At 41.0% G+C, this 19951-nt stretch overlaps 2 protein-coding genes across 2 annotated transcripts in view; both read right to left on the reverse strand.

Annotated features, from left to right (window-relative positions):
- Positions 1-1419, reverse strand: part of PPP2R5E (protein phosphatase 2 regulatory subunit B'epsilon) — a 61232-nt gene extending 59813 nt beyond the window's left edge. Inside the window, exon 1 of the mRNA XM_072427656.1 lies at positions 1057-1419. The gene's annotated coding sequence lies outside the window, so the exon portion shown is untranslated. The remainder of the gene's footprint in view (positions 1-1056) is intronic.
- A 10198-nt stretch (positions 1420-11617) lies between these two features.
- On the reverse strand, positions 11618-14636 carry WDR89 (WD repeat domain 89). Its single transcript, XM_072428308.1, has one exon. The coding sequence runs from the start codon at positions 14600-14602 to the stop codon at positions 13436-13438; it is 1167 nt and encodes a 388-aa protein (XP_072284409.1). The 5' UTR covers positions 14603-14636; the 3' UTR covers positions 11618-13435.
- Between the last annotated feature and the right edge of the window lie 5315 nt (positions 14637-19951).

Genomic DNA, 19951 nt, shown 5'->3' on the forward strand with positions numbered 1-19951 from the left:
TCATACACACATCATCACACCAATTTATTTATCCACAAAAATTACTCACCAGTAACCACTGTATATCGAACACACCATATGTCACATCCAACATACCTATATTTGGTTGATTTATGTTTATTTCTGTTAAATCATTACTGAGTTATGTTATTTGTATAAGAATTCATTGCTTATTGTACATTGTTTATACTACCCTGTCTCACACAGAGTATTATCGGTCTCTGCCAATCCCCCGAGGAAGCCACACAGCGAAACGCGTCGGGCCAAGGGACTTCACGTCTTATACTCGTGTTATTTAGTCAGATATCTGACATGTATAGCCAATGGTCCACATATCCCATACTTATTTAATGGGAATTACCACATATCACCATTGTTGTTGTATATGATTAATAGTGTGAAATATACAAAAACATTTGTTTTGCCTAAAAAAAAAAAAAAAACAGCTTTCTTTTGCCCTTTTTTTTTATTTACCTATATATTTAGGGGGTGGCAAACATTACCATACAAAGGAAGGATTGCCACTAATCGCTGAAGGAACCCGGGTTGAGAAGTGTTGCCCTATACTCAGACTTTGCAAAAACTGTGAACTGAAAAAGTAATAAACCAATTGTTCACTGAATGAATCAATGACTGGCGGTTATGTTATGGGGGGGTGCAGAAGAAGGAATGAGACTTAAAAAAAAGGGGGTGCAGAAATATAGGAAGGGGGGTGCAGAAATATAAATGAAGGGGGTGCAGAATTATAGGAAGGGGAGTGCAGAAATAAAAGAAGAGGGGTGCAGAATTATAAGGGGGTGCAGAAATATTGGAAAGGGGGTGCACAATTATAGGAAGGGGGGGGTGAATGATCACCAGAGATTAGAAAGCCATTGGGCGATGAAACTCAAAGTCTGTGGGAGGTGCAGTGATCCTTTCAGCCTGATCAATGGCAATGTGCAATCCCATCATAAATCTATTACACATATATAGCAGGATCAGAGCACACACATGTACAGATAGGTGAGGGGGCAGGGAAGGTGGGCTGGGGGTGATGATGGTGGAGGAGGGGATTACCTTGGAGCTCTCTATAGGGATTAGAGATGATGGTGCTGGGGCTCTCCCTTCCCTCTGGGTGGCTCGGCTCACAGTGTAGGCCTCAATGCTCGGCGATTCCCCCAGCAACAGCAGCTTGTTCCTGCGAACCCGGGCTAATCCTCCTCGGCAATCCCTGACAATAGGAGTCACATTCCCTCAGCGGCCTGAGCTTGGACTGTCCCCGAGGGGGGCAGAGGATAGAAGGCGGCCTTGGTGTGTGAGTGTCTGCTTAGCTGTGTGTCCCCTCTTGTCAGTTTCCTCTCTATTGTCAATATCACTGCTGGGCTGAGTCCATGGCACACACATACAGAACACAAACACAACCTAACCTGACTACCCGCAGGACCCGCCCACCTCTGTGCTGACGAACGGGCAGGTTCAAAAGGGAGGCGTGCGCTGATTGGCTGCGGCGCGCAGCGCTGGAGAGGCGAGGGCCCGAACCTAGCAGGGTAGTGTGAGCACGCAGAGTGCTGGGAAGGGGTGCTGGGATTGGTCGCTGAGGGAAGAACCCGTATGGAGGAAGGGGGGAGGGTGAAGGGCGGGAAGGGTCCTTTCTACTGTATAGAAACGGGGTGTTTTCACCAGTGAAGGGTCCCAGGGCTTAGTGTGCGGTGACATTACTAAAGCGGAACCTTTAATTTATTCCAAAACGAGCATGTGGGAGAGGTTTATGGCAAGTGCAGCTGTTGCTCATAGCAACCAATCAGGTTTCAGTTTTCGAATAGCAGAAGGAAGCTGATTGGCTGCTGGGCGATAAGGATCCATTGTTGTCCCACTTTTCAGCACCTTCCTTAGGGGCTGTGGGACTATAGGTTGCGGCATGCCCAGGAGTCAGCTGACCCTTTGTTTTCATGTAGGCCTCATTCTGGGGGCTCATTATCACCTTTATGACCACAAAAATACAAAACCCGGCTGGCATATTGATGGCAGTACAGGTATAGTATATCTAAGCCTTGTTAGGTTTCTTCTTTCCATCTTTGTCTTGTTAAAAGGGAACTGAACCCCCAGCCCTGGGCGCCGCCATCTTCCTTTCTTCTTCTGGACAATCTTCAGCCATCTTGATTGGCCATGCCGGGATGACGGAAGTCCTGTGCAACCGCATGGGATGTCAGGATTGCCGGGTTTCCCTGACAAGCAAAGGTGACGCTGCGCATGCTGTGACGTCAGAATCCCGGAGTGATCAGGCAGATAAATCGCAATATTGCAAAAGGGACATCGCCGATCCCTTTCTTACATAATGACTGGCCTGATCATGCAAAATTAAAAGGAGATTTCCTCGTACTTCCTGTTCTGTAAACTTAAAGCGTACCTAAACTAGACAACCCTTTTATGTGGAGAAAAAATTCAGAGCTTTTTTTGTTGTTTCGTTTTTTTTAATGTGCAACCCCCTTTTTTATTAGCAGAAGGAACCCTTTCGTCAAAATACACAATGTACATGTGAGATATATCTAAATCCCCCATATTATACCCCAATGGGACTCCTCAGACACGGTGTGCATCTATTGGTGATTGGATGTATCACTGTCTGTATTAGTCTGTCATTTGCAATCCCTATTTAATGTACAGCGCTGCGTAATATGTTGGCGCTATATAAATCCTGTTTAATAATAATAAATTCCATCTGGGCTTGACAATTGTCACATTAAAGAACCCTGTCCCTAAGATGAAATATTTCAGGCTGAATAACCCACTGAAAGAAAAAATTGCATATTTCCTGGGCAATGGGTCCCATTGTAGGGCCTCCAGACGACCCAGAATCCCATGCTCAGTGTTCTCTCGGACCCTTTTAGCTGGGCGCACCACCCAGCACTTTTCTGTAACCACCCGGCTGTTTTGGGGTTCTTGTGGAAAAGTTCGATCACAATACAGAGGCTGCCACCTACCTACAACTGCCAGGGTTTAGGTCCAGGTATCCGACACTCCTAGAAGTGTAAGGCTGCAGGGCTCATCAAAACTATGGTTGGTCTTCGTGTCCAGTAAACAAATATTCCTCTATAGGTTTTTTGCCCAAAATGTTTTTTTTTTCCTGGGGCTAGGTCTCTTTTATGAAGCACATGGCAAACATACCCTGATAGAACCCAGTCCAGAGACTAGTGGCACATACCATATGGCTTTCAGGATCTCCACTGGTAACCTTATGTGGGTAAAACGTGGGGCATTCACAGGCAGACACCATTACCAAAATTGGACAATCCCATGTTTTTTGTGGACTGCTGCCAAGTTTACTGAATTCTATGGATCAGGCCTGGGAGTTTGTCCCACAAGACCATGGCATATGTCTGAAATGTCCATTGCAGGCACTGAAAGAACATCCAGTATTGTCAGCAAGAGGGATCTCTATCCTCAGCACCAACCCAACTAATAGGGGAGGGGGGCACTGTCACTGAAATGCCCCCTGCAGGCACTGAAAAAACATTCCGTACTGTCAGCAGGAGGAATATCGATGCTCCACACCAACCCAACCAATGGGGGAGGGGATAGGGTAAATATCACTGAAATACCCCTTACAGGCACTAAAAGAATATCTAGTATTGTCAGCAGGAGGGAAATCTATGCTCCGCACCAACCCAGCCAATGGGGGATGGGGGGTAAATATTGAAATACCCCCTGCAGGAACTGAATGAATGTCCAGTATTGTCAGCAGGAGGGATCTCCATCCTTAGTACAAGTACAGTTCCAACCCAATATTATTGGGGATCACCAATCTGGGGAGGGTTAAATATCGCTGCCATTGAACACCAATGATGGAAGCGATATTTTTATTATTATTAATGCTATATTTAATATTATTAATGCTAGTATTGAACCATCAAATAGGAAGGCTTCTAATGGTTACTTAGGGGACTTTTATTAGACTGCATGACAGGGTGTAGGCCCAAGTCCGACAATTGAAGTTTAAGACACACACTTGGATCAAAGTCCTCCCCATCAGCTCATTAAAAAAATTCTGTAGCAACCACAATACCAAGTGAGTGCAGTTTGGGAATCCTGTTAGATTAAATACAATCAACTGGCACTGCCATAGAAGATCCACAGAACAGTCACAATATTGAAAGTTTTAGGAAGAGCAAAGACAGAAAAACAAGAATTTGGAAACACAAGTAAATTAAACAAAATAACGGTTGGCAATAAATCAGAAGTAGTATCGGCTGATCGTGCCAGCTAGTCTGTTATTTTTGTTTCTTTAACTGGCCAAGTTGTTCAAAGTAGCAGAAGGCTGAGACAAACCATTTACCACTAACTGGGGGGCTTACAATTATCAACTTTTATTCATGTAAAAAAATCTTTATCCCAAAAGAATACAAACATGTTACTGTAGCTGCCTAAAAAGTGTTAGCTGGAGGTAAATAATTTGGTAATAACATGAAAATTCCATCTATATCTTCTAATACATGTAACACTCCCCTCTTCGCAGGTGCCGCTGACCAAAGGTGGCTACGTTCCTCCTTCATATGTATAGTACTGTGATTGTAGCCACCCTAAAACAGGAAGTGTGGTACTAGCTGAAAATATAGAAAAAAACAGCAACCATATCGAAGGCCCAGTAGGCCTAAATAAATGTAATTTTTGCTATTGGGCTTATATGGTTTAAGCTGCTCTAAAGGGCAATAACAAGCTTAAAACGTTAAAATTCCTTATTCTTGCAGCATTTTTTGCATGCATAACCAGGCCCCTGTTCTCTTGCAAAAAGGTACATACCAAGTGGTCCCCAACCTTTTAGATGTCACTGACCATTAAATTTACAGACTCCGAAACACGCATGAGCGGGGAGCCGTGTGTCACTCAAAAGGGAGGAAACTTCCCCCCGAGTGATGTCATGATGCCTCCCCACCGCCCTGAGCCTGTGATGCATACAGGAGATGTGATCCGGGGTTCTGCCTGGTGCACCTCCCCAAGTGTGGTCCTTCTTCTGACCCTGCTGGGGGGTGCACCAGCCAGAGCTGCAGACCACCAAAATTTTCTCGCGACCAGACCACAGGTTGGGGACCGCTGAGCTGAATCATACTGTTTCCGGCACCAGTTCATTTAGGATGGGTAGGTGTCACACACACCCCCCCCCGCCCTCCCTTTAAGAGACATGCCTGTCTATATCTACATTATATTATTTTATTTATTTTCCCAATATCACCTAGGGCTTCCATATTTCTATCCATTATAGCCCACAAACTTACAAATTTAGTTATTTCTTGAATGTCTGATCAGAACCTGGAGCACACCAGTGCTAAAAAATGGGTCTAATTATTGCACCACTCCCAGCACGGCCCAGGATGTACACATTGCTCCGGGCCTTGGGGACGCAGAATATGGGATGTGTGCATCAGTCGTATAAAGTGGCCTATAAACATGTCAGCTATTTACAACTGGAAAGTCAGACCTAGGTATAGACAGTACGGGTGTCGCAGTGTGTGCTGTTCTTTTATTATCTAGAAGCCAGATAAGCACCACTCAGCTGCTATTCTAATGAGAGCAATCAGTAGCCAGTATGACACATTTATAGTAAAGGGGTTTTCACACATCAGGCCCCAGTAAGAAACTGAAACTAAATCAGGGAGGTACACAAAATAAACTTTCCTAGCTAATATGGTAGGCATCATTTGGTATGTGCCCAAGCAGGCAGAAAGAGCTCTGTGATTGAAGGAAAGCTGGCTATTTGATTGCCATTGAGAAAGAAAGAACTCTATTGGGATCTTACTATTTTTTTGGGAAAAGTATCACTCACTCCTGCCAGCTGTCACATGTGCAGACACTTTTCTTTTTGAGCCAGCGCTGTTAGGCGAGTGCCCGATCGATTGACAAGTTGCCACGAGGGGCCGCACATTGAAGAATGAGGTATAAACCTGCCCTTAGTCTGCATTAGCCCCAGCCTTAAAGCTAGCATAGCCCAAAGCACATTTGTGAAACACACTGCCATGTTTGAAAACTGAGCAAGCATGATTTTTTATTGCAAAAGAGACAAGTGATGTCCTTTCTGCAATAACACATACTTACCTACCTGTTCGCAGCTCAATGCTGGTATATGCCAGGTATCTTAAATTAATGAACTTCTGCTAGCATACAAGTTTTATCCCTGCTAAGTGAAAAATGAGCCCCATAGAAGCTCCACATGGCTGGCAAATTCACTTTACACAAAGTGGTTACATTTCCTAGATAGTAGCCAAACCTGCTTGTGGCCTGGAGTCTGGTAGATCACTTCCTGTATCTTTCTGCATAATTTCTATTAGTCACAACTGAATTTTAAATGTTTGATATCTTTACCACCATGAATCATTATTTTAATTTGCCATTATTCACCGGTGTTTCTTGATAATGAAGACAGGAATGCAGATCGACTTCAATTTATAATGTTTAGATGAATACCAAATTCACGTTGTTAAAAAGTAAAATATTATTTTCTTACTTTATCACAGAATCAAAGCTGTTCTGGCATCTTCTGGACCGTACATTAAGGGAATGGAAATCAGAGAAGCACCGACTTTCTGTAATATCAGTAGCAGTCCTCCATACTGTACATTTTTACCTTTGAGATGAGAAAAAGAATGACGTAAGCATTTGGACATTGTCAGCCAAGTATTTTGCCCAAAACCTTTTTACCTGAGAACTGTAAAATGCAAATTCCACAAAGAGAAATATTCACATCGAATATATTCTTATGCCTGCTCAGTTTGTGAATAGGACTTTTCAAAATTTTTATAGCCCTGCATGTGTTATTGGCTGACCGATTTCCTTTACGGACTGTGCAGGCATTGGGGTTGATTTAGACATTTCCAACAATGGTATTGGTTAAAGTAATGTTCAGAGCAGCGGCAGAAACAGCAGTTACAATTTCACAGCTCTTGATGGCTGGCATCTTACCCCTAGGCCACCCGCACCTTTGTACTGGTTCTTATAAAAAGCTTTTGAACATTTGGCACACACTGCGCGCCCTAATTATTCTTAATGGCGGGCTACAAGTAAGATTCAACATGCAACGTCTGGTTCAGGTAAGTTAAGACGTGGTAACCACCAACCCCAGTATGGGAAGATTTTTGAGTGTATTTTTGTAATTCATTTATTCAAACAGCCAAGAGAATATTTGTAAGGTCAGGTACTGATGTTGACCTAGAAGACTAAAGTCACAATTTGCATTGCAGTAGACGTAAGGTCAGGGCTCTACGTAGGGCCACTCCATATCTCTAAACCAACCTTTCTCAACCTTTTTAATATGGGGGAACCCTTGAAAGAAATAACTGGTTAATAATAACAGGTGTTAAGGAACCCCTTCTATTATTACTATATTCAGGTAGAGCGGTAGTAGTGAGGGGACTGCAGGAAATCTTTGACTTCTAAGTAGTTAGTCGCCAAGCCTAGGTGTACTATCTAACAAAGTAGAAATTGAGCAAAGACATCTTTTTTGGCAACAAAAATGTAGTTTACTGAAGACATTCACTTAAAGCATTCTAGGCTGAACAGAGCCCAACTAGTTAAACAAATAACAATAATGTGAATGTATTGTGGTTACAAGTAAACTGAGTCCCCAGGTATCCAATGATAGGATTGAAAATAACTCAGACTAAAGGACTATAGGTTCTAGGATGATGTTGATTCAATCAATTTATAGTAATGAGGAGGTGAGGTTCCAAACATTATTGAGTCCTATCGTAATTACTATCCAGGGGGGACAAGGAGTATTATCCCTAAGCAGAATGTATGCTGGAGGGGTGGTAATAAATATAAATAGAGGAAGAGAGAGTTACACTCATACAGTACTGATGTCCATGAAAAGTGACCTAGAGCCTGCAGTTAGGTTCCCTAATATATACTTTAAAGTACTTTAAAATCTCCAAGTGCTGGGTTCCGGCTTTCTGACAATTTTCTGTATTGTATTGCTTTGTGCTGAAGTTGTTTAGTTTATTTCTAAATGCCTTTTGGAGTATTTCTCCATGTTTAACATAAGTTATTGTAGGAAGTTCTAAAATGCTTAAATAAAATCTAGTGCATCCCAAAAGCTCACAGAAGTTAGTAGATAAAAGATATCATTCAAAACCCAATAGTTTAGTTTCTTTCTTACTTCTTGGAAGAGCTTACCAAATATTGAAAGATGTATGGTGTTAATTTTTAATAGTGGAGCAATGGGGTATATGTGTATATATATATATTATTCATAATATACATAACTACATATATACATAACTAAGAAGCTAGATGCAGATGAATGTAATTCAAATGCAGAAAAGTAGCTCCTTCAAACTATATCAGAGAGAGCCATTGGTGAGCGTATTGGCAGATGGCTACAATAAACTTTAACTAGGAAATCTGCTGCTGTATTCTATGGCATAGTATATAACCTAACTGAATTTGTGATGCCAATAAAGTTTACTTGTTTTTCAAACGCTCAGTACTATGTCAGATCTTCAGCGATGTTAAGGTTAAAAATACTTTTTCTACTACCCTAGGGCATTCATGTGGTTACTTCAGACAGGCTCCTCAGGTCCTCAGGACAATCACTGGTGTGACCTAGCTCAGTATTTACAGAACATGAGTAAACCTAAATCTACTTTGATTTACTACATAGCTTACATATGAAATGGTTTACCTTGGAACATGAATTTTTCTCAAAGCAGAACTAGAGATCCATTTTGAAAAACAAAAGTTTGGTAGGTCTTTATGCCAAAAGGGACATACCATGTCCCTTTTAGCAATGAAGCATTCTTACATGCCTGATCATTGTCTTCATCTGTCAAAGAAACAGGATACTCAGCATATCCCAACTTCCCCTACAGTTACCAGTACAATCGGGCAGGTAAGGTCATTTTATTGCACAAGGGACATTGCTTGTCCTTTCTGAAATTAGGGACCTGCCTGCTCACAGTTTTGCATTATTTAGGTTTAAAAAGGGAAAACTAATTCATTACAAATCACAGATTACTGCCCGCAACAAGATATGCATGCTTTGCATTTCTTTTTATGATAGTACAGGTCCCTATAGAGAACCTAAGAGCAATCTTCTTTACGGAAAGTAAGATTTAGTGTTGAAGAAAAAAAATATAGTGTGTGTAAGTTCCTATGAACCCATCAAATCCTGTTTGACACAAGCTTTATGTTTGGCTATGAGCCCAATACTCTAAACATTATTACAGCTCCATAACTGAAATCTGTTCTCTTTCAAACAGAGCACCAGCAATAAACTGGCCACTTACCTCTTTCCAAAGGCAGCAGCCTCCCGCAGTGTTTACACATCTTTCCCTCAAATATCTTGGCGGTTCTGCTGGCTCATACGCAGTAATTACCCATAAAATAGAATGGGGCTTTACTCCTATAGTACAGTTATGGCCCATTTAGGTATATTGGATGGTACTTTTCAGGAAGCACAAAGCGTATTTCTAAGCAGAGGATATAAACATTACTGGAGGCTGCCGCTACTAGGCAAATATGAAAAACAATGGCTCAGACAGGCAAAGCATAATCAAATACCCCCATGCAGCAGTGCATACTCGCCATTTAAAGTGGAACTAAAGTTCTGGGTTCCAAATTTGCAAGGAGGCAAGGTAAACATAGGTACCTACCTGTTCATAATCTTCTTTTTCTAACTACAGAGCTGCACATACTCAGCTCAATGCAGGATGCCAGGATATGTTGGGTAACCCAGCATCCCCTGGGGCTGCAAGGCTAAATGAACTTCTGCACGCACGTCATCCCAGTCTCACCAATTAAGATGGCCAAAAATTAGCCACCCAAAAGAAAAGTGGAGTAAGATGGCAGCACCCAATGTAAATAAAAAAAATTGCAATCAGGTAGGTAATGTTTATTTTATTGCAGAAGGGACTTAGCCTTTCCCTCTTGCATTAAAGAACATGCCTGGTTGCAATTTTTCTTTATTACATTTGGTTTCACTTTAAATCTCTCCCTCTCCAGCCTAAACTCTGGTACTTCTACGTATATAGAAAGCATGGAACTCCTTCAACTTGTTTATTCAGGTGGTGTGGGGCATTTATTCCTAATAAATCTGCTGTCCTAATGCAACCCTAATGCACAAATTAACCTATTGTTAAAATTAAGAATAACCTACAGTAAAATCCTACTGAATTATTAGAAGCAAATCTTGGAATGGTTTAAATGGAGAGCTAAGGGGTTAACCATATGACCCATGTAAATGACTGTTCACTGGATATGCAATGTGGGTATGCAAGGTATGCAAGCTGAGTCAATGACAGGAAACTCCTGACTCACAATTAGGTGAGGGATCAGGTCAAGTCACATTCAGGTGTGAAGGTCTCTTATCTTCCCTGTAATTATAGCCTGAATGAGTAAGATCATGTAAATGACCTGGATGCATTACAACACAAATTGATTCACACCTCTCATGATCGTAAAACAAAGGACTCTCATTTTTTTAGATTACATCTTCATTTTGGACCAAATCGTCTATAAATAGTGAAAAAAGCTCCTCTTAGTACAATGTACTTCAACAACACAAAAAAAAACATGTTATTAGGGCACGATTAAGTGGTCTGTGCCCAACAAAAACATTCAGTGGCTTAAATGCATTGAATCAGTGACCTAAAATAAAAGCAGAAAATCAAGAAAAGTCTGAAAAAAATAGTCCAAGTCTCCAAAAATAAAAACCCTGCCAGGGTTATTTTGCCATCTGTGTCCCAATGGAGAGATTTTCCTTCTTTTGTGGTTTTGTACACATAACAGGAAGTGGAAGGAAATCTGTGCAAACTAAGATGAATAACTTGTTAATAAGTTGTCACCGAAACAACATTTACTTTTCAAAGTTTTCATCTCAAAAACACAATTTTTTTTCCCAATCCTCAGTCCTTAAAAGCATTCAGAGAACTATTCTCCCCAATGGGGACCCATACAGCATTTAAAACAGAACTTCTAACCCCTTGTCAATCTATCCAAAACCAAACTAAAAAAGTCCTTGTCTGCCTACCTGACTTAGTTTAGCTTTAAGGTGGCTCCACATGCTTTATACCAGTGGTTGCCAAAAGAAAATTTTGGTGGTCTGCAGTTCTGGCCTGTGCGCCCTGAGCAGGATCAGGTGAAGGACCCCACTAGCCAAAGCTGTAGACCATGTCTCCGTATGGATCGCAGGATCAGGGCAGTGGGCCAGTTGTGTCTCTGGACAGGCTCAGACCTGCAATGGGAGAGTGAGCAGGTTCTGGCATCATGATGTCATTATGGGGGAAGTTTCTTCCACTTTGAGTGATGCCCGCTCCCCGCCCATGGTAAATTTAGTGGTCTGCGAGTCCAAAAAGGTTGGCGACCACTGCTTTATACAGAACCAGGAATTAATTTCCCTGGGTATATATACTTACCTTTTCAGGGGCCTGGGTCTTCTACCTTCCTGTGTGGTGCCTGTGATGCAACCTCTAAAAAATGTTTTTCAATCTTCCAACCCTCCACATTACTGCTGTTGTGACGTAGAAGGATGGAAAGCCTATCCTGCGCCTGAATCCTAAACCGGCAACCAACAGGGACAACTCGCGTACCAGCACCACCATAATGAACCAAAACAAGCTACTTTAAATTAAACACACAAACAATCCGAGATCTTTTAAAACATACTTTATGCATTTTGTTATTTTTACATAATTAGATGTTCACCTAAAAACAATACATAATTATTATTACACAGTATTTATATAGCCCCAACATATTACACAGCACTGCACAAAGTCCATAGTCATGTCACTAACTGTCCCTCAAAAAGGCTCACAATTTAATGTCCCTACCATAGTCATATGTCTTTATTACAGTCTATTGTCAATTTTGGGGGGGAAGCCAATAAAACAAAAAATGTTTTTGCAATGTGGGAGGAAACTGGAGTGCCCAGAGGAAAACATTGGGAGAACCTGCAAACTCGAACCTGTGACCTAGCGCTGGGTCAGAATGCTAACCTCCCTGTTATCATTGTCCTAGTCTCTTAATGGACTGATGGAACCTGAATTATTTGCAGTGGTCTAGGAATGTAGGAGTAAATGTGTTGGCTCTTACATTGACTTAGGACCACCTCCTTTGACAAAGAATATGATAATCACTAGCCTAAAATACTCTAATCAAGCAAACTTACCAACAAAGATGCAAAGAAAGGACAGTGCTCAGCACCAAGAACATTTTGTACCAACACAGAAGGAAAGATGGCACTACACCATTTTTATTGTGTCTAACCAATGGTCCTTAAGTGACTGCTAGCAAATATATACTGTAGCAAAGTTTCTATTGTTATCCTGGCAGGAGGGATGTTGGAAATGATCAAGGTGAGCTCAAAGACCTTATCATTGCTTCTGGCTTCCCTTGGTCCTGTTATTCCTGCTACTTCAGCAGGAACTTCACCCACGCTATAGTGCAGCCTTTGTAACATCGGGAAACCCTTAAAATAACATTTTGGTCTCAGGGAACCAGTTAAACTGACCTGAGAGGCACAAATTGCTTGAGTAATCCTGCTTGGGAAACACTGCTATAGTGCGAGAAGAACATAGGGGAAGGATCTATGGAAGTTGACATTGGTAATTTTAAAGGCACAGGCTCAACTGGTGTCATTATAAACCTAGCTTTACTACATATCAAGTAATGAACTTGGAACAGAGAGCTCCAAACAATTCCAACTCAACATAAGTGGAAAAAAAAATACAGAAATGCAAACGAATAACCTTCACCGCACATCACCTGGTAGAGGTCGTCGGTGTTTGAGCAACAGAACTGTTTTTTTTTTTTAAGTTTTAACAAATTCAACTATGGGAGTGCAAGGTGACCATTATTAGCACACCTGAACATGTTCTAGTTCTAGTTCTATTTCACTGCATGGCTTGGGCTGCATTCAGATAAGGTTAAAATTGATATTATCATATTGGTATGAAATAAAAAAAGAAATTAAAAGAAATTTAGGTACAGTATACTATTACATATAGTACAGTTTCCAAAATTATTCTCTCAATAGCAAGTAAAGATTTGCGTATAAAAAACTCCATCTGGCTAAATGAATAAATCCACTGGTCACTTTAACACATGGAGTCTTGGCAAGGACTGGATATCAATCTTATGCTTAGGTTTTGCATCAGGGTTACTTTGGAAATTTTTACATATTAGCTTTAAAGGTTGTACCATGTTTAAAAGGACTACATTGGGAATTGAAAGTTTTAAAGAAAGCAGCCATACTCAATCTGTGGACTACCTACCATTTCTAAGGCAGGTGCTTGGCCACTAGGCTCATCTTACCGCCCAGACCTTATACATGGCAGCTTCATCTGCACCTCATCACAAAAGACCCCTTCAATTATAATTACACAACATACATAAATATATTTTTTATGTAATTTGCATATAAAAATGAACATTTATAGAGTTACAAAAAACATTTTAGCTTTTCATTTCACTTGGAGTTGTTTTTCTTGGGCTTTGTGGAATAGGATTTGGAATTGTGAACGCGAACCCTTTGCTGTACCGAGGAAACCATTTTCATGGAGTCTCTCTTTTCAGGGGCCAAGTCCTTGGTTTTCAATTTCCACAGAAGCAATTCCGCATCTTCTCCACCAGTTAGCATAGAATTGTCATCCACACACCAGTAGAATGATCTTACAGTGGCAGAATGTCCTCCCCCTAAACTTTTTAAATATGTTATCTTATCAGATTCACAGCTTAACAGGTGGATATCACCAGCATGGGACCCGGCCACAAGAAACATGGAATTTGTTTTGTCGTGGTAAAGTCCGCCAACGAGATAGTCAACGGTACAACCGACGGCTTTTTCCCTCATATCCTCAACTTTGCAAAGCGTGATGGTCTCATCTGTGTCCATCTGGGCAAGATCCCACCAACAGAATCCTTCATCGTGTGTCAAGCAATACACCTGGTTGTAATCCTTGCCTGCCCAACCAACAATGCTTACAGAAGAATCAGAATTACAAGTGTAACGCAAGGCATCGTCTTCATTATCCTCCGAGATATCAAACACGTTAACTAGTCCATCAGTGGAACCCGTCGCGACCAAGCTTTGATTGGTTGGATGAAAGCGAACTTGAGTGACGTCATCATTGTGCGACTCTGAATAAATTCCAAGAGGTTCTTTGGAATCGCCATTCGAACTATATCTTGCATCCCAGAACACCAGAAAAGAGTCCTCGTCTTCTTTTTCAGTACCGGCACACACAACAAGGTCATTGCAGCTTATATCAAAGCTGATAAAAACATTGGATGGATAGCCATTAAATATCTGTGAGGCTTCTGAACCAGAGACTCGAGCGTCCCATAATTTTACAGTGCCATCGCTGCATGCAGAAAACAGAAGGTTGATATTTGAGTGGGAAAAGCGAATACCACTTGGAACTACAGGGTGTACATTATATTCTTGAAGGCAGGTCATGGTTTCTTTGTTATACAACCTAATTGATTTATCAGAACACAAGATTGCGAATGTCTGATTGTTTTGTGCCTCCGCTGGGCTTGACATGTCAATGTCAAGTATGTAAGTCATGGTGTCTTTCATTGCAGACCGCTTCGCTACATGAAGATCGGAAAATTGCTCTTCTAAACGCTCCATGGCGAATATATTTTTTTCTTCTTCCTTGGCTAAGAAAGCTCAAAGGAAAAAAAAAAAAAGATAACATTAAAGAGAAAAATAAAAAAAATAAATTATTTGTCAAAAATGCTAATAAAGAGCAAGCTACATATGAATTAATTGTCTATGAGTGGAACACTACAGTTAACACAGCAAATGTGCAAAAGTCAAAAGCCAATGTAAATTATATAACATTGATGCCCCTATACTAAAACAAACCTGTAGAGGTTCTCACCCCCACTCTTCCTACTGGCCACCAAAAGGGGGTAGGCAGTCCCACTGGCAAAAAGTGGCACAGTGGGTCAAAAAGTACTAACATAAGCTGTGGTGGATACTTGTACAACAAAGTGCATCCAATGTATATGGAGTCACCTTGAAGGTAAATGGAAGACATTCTAAAAAGGTAGGACCCCACCACGGGTTTATTTTTGACAGTATGCAACATTCTTCAGAAAGTGGAAGGATAGACAATATTAAATAAGTTAAAAGGAAAAGCAAAGAAGTCAAAATACAAATTAACATTTTTAAATGAATTTGGTCTTTTTATTATTCTGATGGAGAAAACTCAAATTTCCTTGCACAAAACCATTGAAGTGGTCCGACTGTCTATTGTGCAACCAGCCATTATAGAAGGATTCTCAGTGTCGTCAAAGAAAACTCTTCTCAATGGTAGTCATCCCTGGCCACGTCTGTTACCTCTCTAAACATTGAAATGAGTTCTGTTTACACTATCTGGAAAGAGGAGTCACAGAAAAGTCGTGCCAACTTTCCTTCTCAGCTCTTTAGTCTGATTTGACCATTACATGAAGAGGGTTTCCAGCATCCCCAGATCAGGCAAGAAAAATCAAAACCATGGCAGCTATAAAAAAAAAGCAGGGGATGCAGAAAACTATATTAAAACTCTTTGACAAAAAATGGAATTTTAGCCTAAATGATTTATATGTGAAACCTGACCTGCTACATCAATCAGCCTCGTACTTACACGCCTGTGATAACATGACTGAATCAAATCAAGCGTGGATCAAATGCACATTTAAATTCAGTATATTCTGTTGCAACACAATATATTCCCACTGAGCAAAACACTTAGCGATATAATTGGCAGACCTATTTGTCAAGCATTGCAGCTGACAGCATAAAAGGGAAATGGCATTCAATACGTATTATAACAGGGGAAACCTACTGCTGCTATACAAACAAAGTTCAACATGAAGACAGATTTGCTGTAATTCAGAGACAAGGACTCCCTAGATGTTTAAGATGAGACTGGCTGTGAACTCTTAAGAACCTAATTATTGTTTGCTCTTAACAAAGGTTTATAAAATAATATTTGAGCACCTTTCTTATAGGTGAAAGGCAGTCTGAAATAATATACACAATCGTGGGAAACAAAAGAAAGATTAAGAGTGCATATGAATACAGTTGTGCCGAATCGAATACAAAATACACACATATATTGTGTAGCTAAATACTGTGGACATTTGACCATCACACCTACACTATATGGCCAGAAGCATGTGGACAACCCTCCGGAGTTTAGATGTTTCCAGTGAAGGATACAGTTAATGTTAGAGAATACAAAGAATTGTAGACATCTGCACTGCTAACAGTTTTTATGAAGGTCCTTTTCTGTTCTAGTACAGTATTCTTCCCAGAAATTGCTTTAAGCTGGGTAGTAAAAAGCTGTAGGCATGTTGTGGCCCCTCTATTAAGACCCAAAAACAGCCCGTGGGTACTGAAAAGTGCCAGGCGGTGCACCTGGCTAAAAGGGGCTGGGGAGAACACTGCGGTATGACTGTGGCTCCATGCACATGCAAGCCAGCTCCATAACTCTATGGTATGACAAGTTTTGTGTAAAGGAACTCAATTGGCCTGCACATGCCCTCAAGTCTACTGAACACCTGCAATAGAAGGTCCCTTTGGAGCCAGGACTTCTCATCCAACATCAGTACGCAAATGACTTTTTGGGTCGATGGGCAAAAGTTCTCATAAGCACACATTTTGTTTGGAAAGCCTTCCCAGAAGAGTGAGGGCTATTTGAGCTAGCCAAGTGGTGCAACACTAGAGTTTAAGAATGTACAACAAGCTGGCGAAGATGTAATTGTCAGGTTTTGGTAAACTTTTGGCCATACAGTACATAGGATTTGGTTGGCCCACAAAAATCAGTAGGTAGGGTTGGTTTCATAAGCGATACAAAATACATCTTTTAGCTTTGTCCTCTCCTACTCTTCATCTCTTACTGTCCCTCACCTTTTCTTTCAATAATTGACTTTCAGTTCCCTAAATTATGAAGGCTCAGCATTGATGTTGGTTGATTTCTACAAGCACTCAAAGCTTTGTACATTACATGGTTGGCATCTCCTCCTAGCCTTGATCTGTACACACGCTGTTTTAAACTAAAAAAATTGAACACTTACCATCAACATTTTATCCTGGTGACCATTAAGTGGGTAATTTTATTCCTACCCTATTATATAAAAACAGGATTTATATAGCCCCAACATGTTGCGCAGTGCTGTACAATAAATAGGGGTTGCAAATGACAGACCGTTTCAGACAGTGACACAGGAGGAGAGGACCCTGTCCCGAAGAGCTTACAATCTAGGAGGTGGGGGAAGAACCCAACTACAGATTATTGGTCTGAACAAACGTATTGCTACATGTGTGGCCTGTACATAATAAAAAATATTTTTTTATATACTACAACACACTTAACACTTGGCACAGCCAATAACATTTCCAATCAACATAGTTTATGAATGTTGCATGTTGATTATAGCTCTTTAGTACTTGGCCAGATGAAATTTGCTAAGTGTGCTTGATTAGCAGCTTTTTTCCCGTGAAATTTGAGCAACGCAACCTTAGGAAATGGCTGGGATGGGAGCCAGTGTCAGGTCAGAGCAGGGTGACACTGTATCTAATGATAGACTCTCACAGTATGCATTACATATAACATTTCAGCTCTTTATCTCCAACAGCTATCTATCTAGGTTAAAGCTTGCTGCGCCATGCAGGTGTCCTATAAGTGTGTCATACCGCTGGTGATCTTGGAGAATTATTCTGGAATTTTCAATATCAGCCACTAGGACGTTTTCATTGATAAGAGAATTCCAAATTATCATCACATTGCATGTTCTATGTATTTCTGAATATTAGCTGCAGCAGTTCCAGCAGTGAAGGTTACAAATCAATCCTCAGCACATTTATAATAATCCACTTTGTGGAAGGGAGAAGAGCTGTTGCTACATTAAAAAGCCATGCCTGACAGCTGGAGGTGCAGCATCAGATCATGCTCTAGTCTGGAAAGGTTATTTGGGAAACCTTTCACCATGCTTGCACCTGTGCAGTTGTTTTCCTGTGTTTGAGGTGTTGCTGGTTTGCACTTATGTGAACTTATTGTGCTTATGCCTATCCAGAGCTAATGACAAACTTTGGCGTGTTGTGATATAAGCCTTACCATCACTCAGGCTGCTGGTTGTTTTAACCTACTATTATGCTATATTTCCCCTGAAGAAGCAGTTTAGCCATGAAACGTATTGAAATACAAGAATTATTTTTGATAGACAATTGTTAAGGAGACCACAGACCAGGGGTGTCAAACTCAAATACACAGAGGGCAGAAAAAAAACGTAGACCAAGTCGGGGGCCTAATTTTATTGAAAAATTGAGGAAGTTTACTACTTCCTCTATAACTAACAAAAACCAACCCATCTACACAGAAATTATTCTTTTCAACCCTAAAGTGTATCTATGCAGGCTGTGTGTTGTTCATCCTCTGACATCACAAGTTTGTCCGACACTAAATATTACACTATCCAGTCTCTAATGGATTTAAACAAACACAATGCCCCTGGTAGTTAGGCACCATGTAATCATTGCCTAGGCTTTGTGTCACATGATGGGTGTACAGGAATAATGTCTATGTATTGCATGTATTCAAAATGATGATGTGAGGTGGTAACACGGGCGGGCCAGATGTCGTTCCATTTTCTGTATTCTTTGGGAGGCCAAAAAAAAAAAAAGGACCTTGAGGGCCAGATTTGGCCCGCAGGCCAGAGTTTGACACCCCTGCCATAGACAATACTGGTGACCGATCTTTTTCCCATCTGTCTGGCTTTACTTGAGCACAGCCTGCAAAGTGTAGTTCCTAAAGGTACACTTTTTTTTAAATCAGGCAGGGCATTACTGCAGAAAGGGACAGGTGATGTACCTTCTGCAATATTCATTCTTACTTGTCAAAAGAGCTGGGATACCTAACAATCCCAGCTTCCCCTGTACTCCCTGCGTTACACCATCAAGTTGGTTAAGATCAAAATGTGGAAGAGAACGAAGTAGATGACATCGCCCACAATGGAATGGGGACAGGTGAGTATCCCCTAGGTTTAATTCTGCTTTAAACCTAAATCAGAAAGATACACTTTGCACCGAGTATTAGCACATGGGACTGGGGAGCACAAGATAAAATTTAGGAGATCCAATCTGTACAATTACCTACTTTAATCCATCTGTACAGGGGCATGCAAGAATACTCGGGCACAAAGTACAGGTCAGAGTCCCAGGGGGTATTTAGGGTAAAGGATACCTTGCAATTCTAAATCCTTCAGAAAATAAGCAAGAATGTCCTTCCAACAACAGAAAGTTAAAGGAGGTTGTAGGAATTTTAAGTGAAAGGAGATAACCTTTCTTTGTGAATGCACAGCTTTAATCAATTTAAATCACAACCCCATGCAGAAAATATTTCCACACCGACATTCAGATCATATGGGGACAGTCTGACTGCAGAGCTAGAGAAAAATAGGATGTAATAGCAGCTGGTCTGTGTGACATTGAGATTTGTAAACCTGTAGCCAGTCAGATTAAGGATAATCCACGTGTTGTGCCGAGATTAAACCAAGGCAGCCTATACTCCTAACTAAAGGCGTATGTAATAGAATGAGGCCAGGGAAATAGAATGTGACATATGTTTCCAATATCACTAAAACAGGATGCATACACTGATCAGTTACTGGAGAACTGTGAAATTTCAAATTAAAATACATAGGGAACGTTTCTTACCTGCTGCTTTTGCAATTCTCATCAGCCAGTCTTAGAATTTACATAGCCACCAGTAATGCCCCAGTATGCAAGCATATATGCTGTGCTCAACCCAGAAATATTTTTAAGCTGGGTGGTAAGAAATTGTAGGCAGGTGGTGGCCCCTGTATTGTAACCCAACTCAACAGTAACCACCCAAAAACAGCCGGGTGGTTACTGAAAAGTGCCGGGTGGTGCGCCCAGCTAAAAGAGCTGGGGAGAACAGTGACATATGGTTGTGAAGCCATTAAGTTTTTT

Source organism: Pyxicephalus adspersus, chromosome 12, assembly GCF_032062135.1.
Source record: "Pyxicephalus adspersus chromosome 12, UCB_Pads_2.0, whole genome shotgun sequence".
Lineage (NCBI taxonomy): Eukaryota > Metazoa > Chordata > Amphibia > Anura > Pyxicephalidae > Pyxicephalus > Pyxicephalus adspersus.